We start from the raw sequence: 12,065 nt of genomic DNA on the forward strand, positions 1-12,065 counted from the left end.
ATTTCCAAGCTTGACTCAGATCAGAGCAGTGCATGCTGATTTTATCTTTGATAGGATCGGACGGGATCAATGGACCGTGTAAAACATCCGACCAAGTGCATAGCATTATACAACATCGTTACATTCAGCCAGCACTCTTACAACAAAATTGTTTGAGGGCAGGGGACCTTAGGTCAGCAAGTAAGAGTTCTCCTTACGGAGATTGTGGCGACATGGACACTCCACCAGGAGATTCTGGCTTTTTTTTTTTAAAAATGGGATTGGATTTTATATAGATGTCTGACACATTAATAGTAAAGTGTCCATTTCTATTAATGCTTACTTTGTTATTGTGTCAGTCCAGAATTGGGTTCAGCATCTTCCATTTGGCTGCTCCGCCTAATGCTACATGCACAGGAGAGGTTTTTATGGCAGTGTCCTAACTGTACCGTAATGTTATTTTCTCGGCTACCACACAGCCCCATTGTTTACAATGGAATTTCTGGCCATGAGACAGTGTTACAAAGTATAGTAATACTTTATACTCTATATGTGGCTCAATTTGCAGTGTGCCCACTTGACTTTCTAAGGAGAGTGGGGGAAAGGAGCGTTCACCCCTACTACACCCGGCCATGTGCTACGCTCAGTATCTGACAACAGGAAGCACAATGTCGTATGACTGTAGCCTAAACCGGTCATGTTGATTTTTGGGCAGCAGAGCAGCCAATTGGGCCACTAACAACTAGGAATGTCTGGAATTGCCCAGGTTGACACCTTCTGGCCATCAGGCAACCTAACGTTCAGGTCCGCTCATCTCTTTCCACGAGGAAGGACTGACTCCTTGCATCATGTACAACTTTGATGTTTGGACTCCCATCCTGACACAGCGGTCGATTCGGGAAATCCATCCACATTGCCGTCTCGTGGAGCAATTTTATCAATTTTGTTTTTCACTGCGCTTATACTTATATAGCAAAAAAAGACGTCAATGGATGAAAAGCTCAAAATATATTGCCCAAAACCGTAACCAAATTTCTCGCAAGGACGCCCACTCGTAGATGAACCCCAAAACCTCGCATCTACATTCTTTTTTGGACGGGATGAATTTCCGTCGTCAAATTTCTAAGAAATCTGTAAAAATCGTCACCGGCGGATTTCAGAATTGAGGCATTTGAGTCGGCGACGACCTCATTCACTATTTTCCACACAGATTGTCACCTTGAGACTGTACAATTTCGCTACCGCATGACTTTACTAAGGTTTTCTCTCAGTATTGACCTCTATGAGAGAAACTTTCCTGTCAACTTCCCCTCCGTGGTTCCTATGCCTGAGGGCCGCGAGGAATCCCAGTCATAAACATGTCAGGCTGACAGGAGCCGCCGCTGTTTTTCCCACACTCTTCTCTCCCCCCTCAGCTCATCTCCCGCCTCTTTCTCTCTCTGACAGACCTCTCGAGGAATGAGCACGCGGGCCACGCCCACCGCGCTCCGCTCTCCCGCTGGCGGCACGCACTGTCCACGAGGCGCCGCGAGGCTCCCCATTGGTCGCGGGCCTGGGAAACAACGGCGCGACAGCCAATGGCGGCGCAGTGCACGAGGCGAGCACGACTCCCGGCCGCTGCCTGCACGTGGAGGCCCGGGGGGCGGCGCTCTGCGGAGGGGCGGATATATATAGCCGAGCTTCCGCATCTTGTTTACGATTACTTTGGCAGCAGCCAGTGAGGAGCTCACATGCCTGTGCCTTAGTGGCCACACATAGACAATAACAAAGGCTAACAGCATTACAAACAAAGCTTTTTTTTTTTGCCTAATAATTGAAAGGAGCTTCATACCAAATCACTCATCACCATGGTGGTCTTCAAGAAAATCAAGTGCTTTGAGGTGGTCTTCACCGAACCCGATAAAGTCTACAGCGGAGGCGACAAAGTCACCGGAAAAGTGAAGGTGGAAGTATGCGAGGTCACCCGGGTGACAGCGGTCAAGTTTTTAGCCTGCGGAGTGGCCAAAGTCATCTGGTCCTCAGCATCCCAAAATTGTAAGCAGGAGATGGAATATCTGAGATACGAGGACACCCTGCACATGGAGGACCAGGCTACTGGTGAGAATCTAGCATGTATTCTAGATTTTTTTGGGGACATTTGTCATTTTGACTATAATCCAAGGTTAACGAGTAATTGATCTAAATTTTAGACTTTGGTAAAATAGGATTTGGGATATGAATGTGTTTATAATTGGGTGGTACTACAAGTACCAGCATGCTCTTCATCTGGGACATGAGGTAGTAGAGCCGACCTTTGTGTTGAGTCTTAAGCAGATCCAATTGGATCCTTCCTTTGTAAAATACTCATGATTTATTGAGGATAGAGCATTTTGTTTTTGGGGCGAGTTGACAAATTAGCAAAATTCAGTAACCCTTTAATATCGGGCTAGGTTTTCTCTATTGATGGTCCTGCATCTGGTGGTATTCTCTGAGGTCTTTGGCTCGGGACTTGCTAGCCGTAGCTTAGTACTGTATTACATACTGTATATGAAACCTGATACAGCGATGCAATGATGAGGATTTGGGTTCCCCTAGAGGGCATTGGCAGAACACCACGATCCAAAAGAGATCAATGCTCCGGTGGCAGGATTTAGAATTGTCCTATCCATCTGTTTACCCAGATCCTACATCTAATAATGCTTTATACTCTAATTTTAATGTGTTTTGACCAATGCATTAATTTTTTTTTTAAATTCCTTATTCTGCAGATTCTGATGGCTCTGTCCTCTTGAGACCCGGGAACCATTACGAGTACAAATTTGGATTTGAGCTTCCTCATGGGTGAGTTATCAAATCCATCTGATGTGTTATAGGATGTGTACGCTCAGATGTTGAAGGTGATGCAGGTGGACTAACCTGTTCTTTCTCCATCCTTTTTCTAGGCCTTTGGGTACCACTTTCAAGGGGAAGTACGGATCCGTGAAATATTGGGTCAAAGCATTCCTTGAGCGTCCATCACACCCAGCTCAAGAAGTGCGCAAGAAGTTCGAAGTGGTCGACTTTGTGGATGTGAACACCCCAGAATTAATGGTACGTATTTGTATTTTATTGTGGGGCGGAGAAGGTTTTTTTTTTTCATATTTTGTACAAAAATTTCTGTGGTCGTGAAAAAATTAGTAAAGGTGGAGAACTCTTTAGTCGCTCAACCTAAAAGTCTATGTAGTAGTCATTTAGGCTGCACATTAACGGCACAAGTCGAGAGGTCAATGCTATTAGATGATCATCTGTTCTGCTAGGTTTACTGTCCATTGACCAATGACTAATCTCACTTCCTCTTTTTTTTACAGTGTCCAATTTCTGGCAAGAAGCACAAGAAGATGACCTGCTTGCTCTTTCCCGATGGACATATCTCCATGAGCGCCAGTATTAATCGCAAAGGATTTTGTGAAGGTGAGTTGCTGCATGCCTTCTACCGAAGACTTGTTCGAGACTCGATTGGTTGTTTCCCGATCACTAAATTTTTGGCTTTTTTTCCATTCTAGGTGAAGAAATTTGCATCTCCGCTGACTTTGAGAATACCTGCTCTCGTATTGCGGTCCCCAAAGCTGCAATCGTTGCAAAACACACCTATTTGGCCAACGGCCTTACCAAAGTCTTCACCCAGAAGCTGTGCAGTGTGCGAGGAAATCACATCATCTCTGGAATGACAGATTCTTGGAGAGGAAAGAGCATCCGTGTCCCAAAGATCAAGCCCTCCATCCTTGGGTGTAACATCCTGCGAGTGGAGTACTCCTTACTGGTACGTAGTTTCTTCTTGTTTTATCTATTCTTGGGTCTCAAACATCTTAACTGCCAAAGGTCCTCCACTTAACCTTTAACTTAACCAACTTAACTTTATTACAGGTCTATGTCAGTGTTCCTGCAGCAAAGAAGGTCATTCTCGACTTACCCCTTGTCATTGGCAGCAGCTCTTCTGGTCTTAGTAGCCGAAGCTCAAGCATGGCCAGTCAGGCAAGCTCCGAAATGAGCTGGGTCGAATTAAACATCCCTGGAACTCCTGAAGGTAAATACAATTCTTAGCCGTAACTTTTTAGTTTTATATTTTTTGTTTCTGTAGCAATTGTCTTTGACCAGAACCTTGATCTAAAAAAAATATTCTCTCTTCTTGTAGCACCACCATGTTATTTGGACATCATTCCTGAAGACCACAGATTAGAAAGCCCAACTGCTCCTCTGATTGACGAGTTCGACAGCATCTGTGACAGTCCCATCTTTATGTACGCTCCAGAGTTTAAGTTCATGCCACCTCCAACCTACACAGAGGTAAGTGTCCTTTCCAAAGAAGCACTACGTTTTGTCATACTGCTATTAAGATCTTGCAGATATGTAAAAGTAGATATTAGTAATTATAAAAAATTCCTTCTTTATCATTCTAGGTCGACGCCAATAAGAACACCTGTGTGCGTTAAACAGAACGAGAAGCACTTGACTGGTTTCTGACCCGTCATCCTGAACTTTACTATAAAGCACTGTTACAAGCAGTTACACTCTCAACCTCATGGCCTTATCCTTCCGGGGTTCATTTCGAGTCAATGTAGTTGACTAATTTGCCACCCAAAGACTTGTTTTTTCTTCAGGTGTGCCATCGCAATGCAAAGTCTTAGGGATATGGCTAGGCTGCTGCACCCGCCACCTGGGCTGGCGCGGGTATAGAGCAGGTGGAGAGAGGACACTCCATGGCACTGTTACTTCACTAGAAACAGTGGACTTCATGCCGGTCGTGCGTCACTCACGACGACTGGTTCCAAAGTCGAGATCAACCAGAATTTTTTTTTTTTTTTCTTTTATATATTTATATACTGAGTCAAAGTATTTCAATCTAAGAGCAAATTGTATAAATCTGCCATGTTCTACGTGTTCTGGTGCCTTTTTTTATATACATAAACATTTTAATGTCATTCCAACCGAGGGCGACTGGACATGCTTCCATCTGCCATGCTTTGTAAATGCTCTCTCTCTACGAAGAGGTTGTGTAGACAAAGATACAAAGTGTTTTTGTTCGAAGTGAACTTTTTGTTGCGTATCTTGATCTCGGTGTATTATGGCGCACGCTTAAAATCCCAGAGCACGACTCGTATAAGGCTCGAAGCCGAAAGCTAGACGATGTCCTGCATGATTATGTAATGAGTATTTCGTTCACCGTAGTGTTTTTTGTGTTCTAGTCAGAGCAGTGTTATAATAATTTTTGTTTTTGTGTTAAGCACTTGTTTTTTCTTCGATTGTGTAAGCTAATACTTTTCATTAGGGCTAATAGACTCGACCACTACACTCCTATGATCTATTCTGTTGCTTTAACCTGAAAGTCTTCCAGGTCTGTTCAATGCAACTGATTTTGTAGCAGAAAAAATTTTGACTGCTGCTTACTTTTTTTACTATGCCTTTTTTTTATGACCACAAGCTGTGACGCTCTCAAAGCAGAACATATCGGCAATAAAGGGAATTTGTAGACCCTTTTGTTCAGTGAAGGGTATACACTTAATAATTCTATGATTTAAAGGGCTATATGAAAATGCTGCAGTGTAATAGAAGCCATACTTTATTATTTTTTTTTTCAATGCACTTCGGTCTTGGATTGGTTACGTAGATCCATAGCGAGCATTTCGTTAACTTTTCAAAGTGGGACGTGACGTCCATGCTTGCACTGTTTCTATGGTAAATGGATTCTTGACTACTTTTTTTTTTTTTTTTTTGTGTGTTTTGTCTGCCTGCTTTCAAGTATTGTTACCTATTCGTTAAAGGATGCACTTAAACTCGTATTCGTACTGTACCGTGGCACTGCATCTCTGCAAGACTTCTTGTACACTTATTCTTGAAGAATGTATGCTTGCACCGAGGAGATTTTTTCATTTGATGTATAAATTGACTGTTTTCTTTTTGTATTGTATATCTGTTACAGAGTTTTATTCTATTTTGTACTGTGATATTTGAGCCCCCGTTTTGGGGTGTTTTGTTCTCTTTTTTTAAAGTAAAGTTTAAATAAAGTTTCAATATAAATAAACCTGCCGTTTTCTTGTGAATTGAAAGGATGACATTTACCGAACGAGTGGAATAATCCAAGTTGAACTTGAGGCCAGGTCTCCTCATGTAACCTATACTCTACTTGCTGCCACCATATCATAGCAGGCTTCTGAATGGAGCACCCTCCCCACTTAAACTAAAAAATACAAATTTGTATACTCACGCATGTGAGTTACAATGGAAAATGAATACATGGAGCATATAAAAACATACAGCATATGTTCTTAATATAATATGTATATAAAGGAGCTCATCCTCCACTCTTCAGTGTCAGGTTGGATGACTGGGCCCTCTGACACTGCGGGCCCCATAGAAGCTGCTACTGCTGTAGTTTGCCCCCTGACTAATGTCATGTTAAAGGAAATCTACCATCTAAATGCATCAGGATAAACAAACTTGCTCATGGATTCAGCCACTGTGACTGAGGTAATCTTATATTTGTTATCCATGGCCTCCTTTTCTTCTAAAATCCCCTTTTAAAATTATACAAATGAGCTTATTGGTGTTGGCAGAGCCCCTCCTCCGTTACAGAATCGCAATGAGGGAGCACTTCCCACCCCCCACTGTATGGTGAAATATTCTCTACATCGAGCAGGGGGAGACAGTGTAACAGCCTGTGAATCTGCAGCCCCGAGAAGCTCTAGTAACGGTGCTCAGAGCCCTTCTGGTTTATTAGCATCATTTTAAAAGTTGATTTTGGATGACCTAGAAGATTACCAAAGTCACGCAGTGCATGCATCTATGAGTAATGTCCCTGGTTTATCAATGGATTTTGATGATAGATTTTAAGATTTGAGAACCAGTATCCACTGAGACTGCAAATTTCCTCAGAAGTTGGTCCCGGTATTCTTTGAATCCACTTATTCCGAGAAGCTTAGACATGAGTTTATCTGGATATGGACATGCCAAATGAGACCTGTTAATTTATATGTTATGGGCTACAACTCTGTTAAAAGTTTGACATCCATGTAGGAGGATTAAGGTTCACAAACGGCCACAGCCCTATTACCCAGGACAATCGCAGTGATGTCCTGTATTCTGCAAACATCAGTGTTCCTCAGAGGTGGACCAAACTTTCCAACTTTTGGGCTAGAGAAAAAGGGACAAAGTAACTCCATTTTTTCCTAAACCACACCCCCAAAGATTGTATATTACCATCCTTAATGACCCCATTCTTGTTGCCAACCTCCTATGGACTCTCTTTAATTTTGTTCCCCATCTTATTTATCTCCCCAAAAATCCCTCCTGTCCTCTGTTACCTTTCCATCGTTTCCTGCAGTCCTGCTTCCTCCCCTCCTCGGAGCTCTGAGACAGAGCGGGGTGGGTGGGGGTCCCGGCAGTGGTGGAGTGTTACCCCCACAAATCTTTCTTGTAGGATAGAGTGAGATGTATGGTGGCAGCAGGAGCTCATCACACCTCCTGGTTTGGCTTTGCACTCTAGTGCGTTGGATTGGGAGAGAGGACAATGTGGAACACAACTGGACATTCTCCCAGCCACCTAGGATGGTGGGATATCTCCCAAAAACCAGGACTGCCCTGCCGAATCTGTAACTGTTTGGGAGTCATGGATAGACTTTTGGTAAGCTGCAGGAGCTGGAGGACAAGAGACCGCCCCCTCCTAGATTGACCGAAATGCCATAGTTTAGATACATCATGACAAATCTAGGGGGCAGCTGTTGAATGTAGTTTATTATGATGATGTACTCAACGTATCGACCATGGGACTCTTCTCTTTGCCCAGACTCCAAGCCTTGGCAATGTGTTCACTATCATGATGAAATTTGTGTTCGGTCCACACCACGAAGACACCTGAGAGATGATGGCACCTGGTCTACTTTGAAGATGCTTGGTTTTTTCAAAGATTTTTTGAAGAAATATTCCACAGAGCATTACTCGTCTAGTTGATAGTAAGAATGGAGAAAGCCACTACCAGACCCCTCTCGTTAACCTCTAAGTGTAAAAAAAGGTTTGGGCATGTTGATGTTAAGCGACCCAATTCTCTTTTCTCCAAAATCTGCCACCTCAGAAAAGTTGGGACGCTTCGAGTACATTGGATGGCCGGTTGTTTAGTCAAAACCATCCAAGTTCCTGCCGACGTTACGATTAGTTGATTCATACCTACAGGTCAAGTTTTGCAAAGAAGCCAGTAACTACCTTAGTGTTACCCAATATGAAACACGGAGATGTGAAATAGATGTCCACATGGCCCGGGCATGATCACCAAAGGATGATGTGTAACTAGCTGACAGATAAGAGGGAGCTCTATTGCCGTTCACTTCATCAAGATGGAAGGCAAATATTTACTGAAGATACTGAATGGCTTTTTAAAGGCTTTCCCGATTACGGCTCCGTATGGTCTATCATGTCCTTATTTGTCTACTGTCCAGCTCAAATGAAGACTTTGGTGTCCTGTAGTTTTACTTAAGTTAAAGGGAACCTACCACCATGATATTGCCTATAAAGGTAGAACGGGTGGTAGGTGGATGTATGGGACGTGAGGATAGCTCTTTTTAGAGCTAATCCTCGGCTATCTTTTAGAAAACTTTATTAGGCTAATATGTAAATTTTATTAAGCGGCTACTGGGGCGTGAAGTAGCCGGACATGAGGCTACTAGTCGCAGCTACTCCACGTCTCAGTAGCCTCTTTTCTCCTCCTACCCTGACATCTTTGGCTCGCAGCTCCTTGTAGTTGCGCGCCCTCGGTTCTGCGTATGCGCAGTAGCTCCGGCCTCGGGGCTGTTGCGCATACACAACGCTGGCTTCTCGGACAAGGGCGTGCAGCTAGGAGGAGCTGCGTGTCGAAGATGTAGAAGTAGGAGAAGAAAAGAGACTACTGGGACGTGGAGTAGCCGCGACTAGTAGCCTCATGTCCGGCTACTCCACGCCCCAGTAGCCGCTTAACAAAATTTACATATTAGCCTAATAAAGTTTTCTAAAAGATAGCCGGGACGTGAGGATTAGCTCTAAAAAGGGCTATCCTCACGTCCCATTCATCCACCCACCACCCGATCTACCTTTATAGGTAGAATAGTGGTGGTAGGTTCCCTTTAATGATGAAATAAATTCAACATAATCAGGTATGATTGACTGGGATGTAATGAGTAAGTAACTATAGGTGTCTTCTTCATCATCACTGAAGGGTTCTTCTGCCAAAGCTTCTCCTCTGGATGTGACATGAAGTTCACCATGATAGATATCACCTTTATTAGTGTGAACTGTTGCCTACTCAGATTTCATTCAAAGAGGAAGTAGTACCAAAGTCTACAAATCAGATGATTGCTAACTGTGCATGTAGGGTCTTCTCCAATTTCTTCTTCCACTTTTTTCCCAGTACATAGCAGAAGTAAAGATCTGAATCTGCCAGGTTTTGTAACTCAGTACAGCACAACTAGGTTCCTCTTTGCCCTTTTCATGACATTTTGGACAATGCATTTTTCTAAAAAGGAGTGTTTTACACAAGTTCTAATGAAAATAAGTCCAACCAGTACTAGGTCCCTCTCCTTCCCCCCGTAGTAGTCACATGCAGGGGAGGAGTATCAATACCAATATTTAAAAATTGTGGAGCCCCCACAAGTTTAGTGGTTTGATATTTGGTGTCTACATACGTTACCACAACCCAGTGTCTTAGGAAAAGGGGGTCAGTTCTGCAGTTCAAAGGTCATTGTATACATGTGTGTTGAGAGTTGGCATACCTATATGAGGATTTCATGGTTGGAGGTCGCATGTACAATCTCTACAGGGTAGTATCAAACTTGGTGGGTGGTTTAGGTGCCCATTTGCTGACTAAAATCCATGGGTCCTGAGGCACCTCTGACCCCTTGTTGATAATTGTATTAAGGGATATTCTTTAAGCGGTATTCTCATCTGGGCATTTATATTCAATTTCATTAATCTGCCATATATAAACATTTCTTCAATTAGATGTTATTAAAAAAAATTAGCGGTGTGAGGATAATTTCTCAAAAATGTAGTAATTTGGTCCCTCAGAAACAAGACTGTGTCCTTGGATACGGCCACCTCTGCTGGAATGATTGCACAACGATACAAAAAGTTTTTGTATATGAAATGTCCGGGAGTTACTGTAGGTCCCACAGCCGTCCTGTGGTAATGATCCCTGAATCCACGTGGTCAGACAGGACTCAATAGCGCATGTCTGGCCACCGCTACCAGAGTGCGGAGGTGGTCGTATCCAAGGAAACTATCTTGTTTCTAAGGGACAACATGGCTACATTTATGAGAAATTATCTTAACACAGGAACATTTTTTTTTAATTACATCCAATTGAAGAAATGTTTATGTATGACAAATGAATGAAATTAAATGTGAATGCCCAGATGGGAAAACCCCTTTAAGTATCCATTGTACATATATATCCTAGGGCAAGACATCTGGACTATATATATATGTAAAAAGAAAATGGCAGAATTGGAGTCTGTCCATCAATAAGTAAATTGTTCTCTCAACCCTTTTTTTCCATCACAGATATTTGGGGACTTCATTTTCTCGGTTCTTTTCCCTCTTCAGCACCTTTTATATACACCATTGTGTAAGTTCTCTCTGTTATCGCTGCTCTATTAAATCTGACACTTGAAAAGCAGCGAAGACAAAGCTGCGGACAGCCGGACAACCTGTAAACATGTTATCTGAGTGGAGTCACTGTTCTTTTCATTGTGGCTTTTCAATCTTGGCATCCATCCAGGACGTCTCACGCGAGAGATAAAGTGTACCTTTTACGAGACGAGTCTACAGCTTGTTCTTAGCGGGCCTCCGAGCCGTACGCTATACACCACATTGCGCAACGCTCGAGTGTTGTTGTTTTATCTTGTCGAAAATACAAGGGCGTACCTATAACCATAGCACCATCTGTGACAACATTGGGGCCCAGCGAGGAGGAGAATGTCTATACTTTCTGTTCTCTGATGTGTCAACACAAACAAAAATCCCCTTAGTGGGAAAGTTTCCTACCAACCGAAAATTTGTATTGTCCATTAACGAAAGATAAGTGAGGGTAATTTCCCCTCATTTCCCCTTATCGGAGCTCTTGCTGTACAAGTCGACCCTCCACAACTTTACATTTCCATTGTCTTTGTGCAATTCCAACAAGAACCTTGCTCAGGACACATCCCTATCACTTAGGTGATTCTTGTATTATACGGATGGTCACATACAATAGAATTATTCTTGTTCCCTGTGGCCTGCTGTCTCGACAGGCTGTGACTCAGACTATAAAATTTAGATACAATAATAATAATAATAATAATTTATTTATATAGTGCACACAGATTACACAGCGCTGCACAGAACTTGCCAAATCGGCCCCTGTCCCCAATGGGGCTCACAATCTAATCAACCTAACAGAATGTTTTTGGAGTGTGGGAGGAAATCGGAGGACCCGGAAGAAACCCACACAAACACTGAGAGAACATACAAACTCTTTGCAGAGTTCCAAGCGCTGCAGGGCTGTAGGGCTACCACCAAGCCACCGTGAGACTGTGTCCTACACTAGGATTGTGTAATTAAGCAACTGTCTCCTACATTGGGATTGAGAAATCATGAGACTCTGTTCTACATGACAACTTAGAGACTGTTCTGCAAAACAAATGTTCAATTTGAGACTGCTTTCTGCACTAGGACTGTGATATTGAGACATAGGGACAGTGAAATTTGGAGACTGTTTTCTACGCTAGGACTGTGAAATTTGGAGACTGTGTGCTACACACAACAACTGTGTAAGTTAGAAACTGTTCTGCACAAGGATTGTGTCCTACACTAGGACTGGGAAATTTGGAGACTGTTTTCTACACAATGACTGTGTGATACAGAGACACTGATCTTACACTAGAATTGTGTAAGTTAGAGACTATTCTTCACAAGGACTGTAAAACTTTGAGACTGTTTTCTGCACTGTGAAATGTAGAGACTGTGGGACACGTTTAATTACCCGGTCCCTGCGCGACCCCCGATCTGGAATGTCCGACGAGGATGAAGTCTGCCGCCATTCACTACAAGCATGCGCCCGATTTCCTTCT

The 12,065-nt window shown here is 43.0% G+C and overlaps 1 protein-coding gene across 1 annotated transcript; it reads left to right on the forward strand.

Annotated features, from left to right (window-relative positions):
• Positions 1-1,644: 1,644 nt before the first annotated feature.
• Positions 1,645-6,016, forward strand: TXNIP (thioredoxin interacting protein). The gene is made up of 8 exons (XM_072114973.1): positions 1,645-2,076; positions 2,727-2,799; positions 2,901-3,048; positions 3,306-3,408; positions 3,501-3,757; positions 3,862-4,021; positions 4,130-4,281; positions 4,395-6,016. Exons 1-8 carry the CDS (start codon positions 1,827-1,829, stop codon positions 4,425-4,427), a joined length of 1,176 nt encoding a protein of 391 aa, XP_071971074.1. The 5' UTR covers positions 1,645-1,826; the 3' UTR covers positions 4,428-6,016.
• The last annotated feature ends 6,049 nt before the right edge of the window (positions 6,017-12,065 follow it).

The sequence above is a fragment of the Engystomops pustulosus genome, chromosome 7, assembly GCF_040894005.1.
Source record: "Engystomops pustulosus chromosome 7, aEngPut4.maternal, whole genome shotgun sequence".
Lineage (NCBI taxonomy): Eukaryota > Metazoa > Chordata > Amphibia > Anura > Leptodactylidae > Engystomops > Engystomops pustulosus.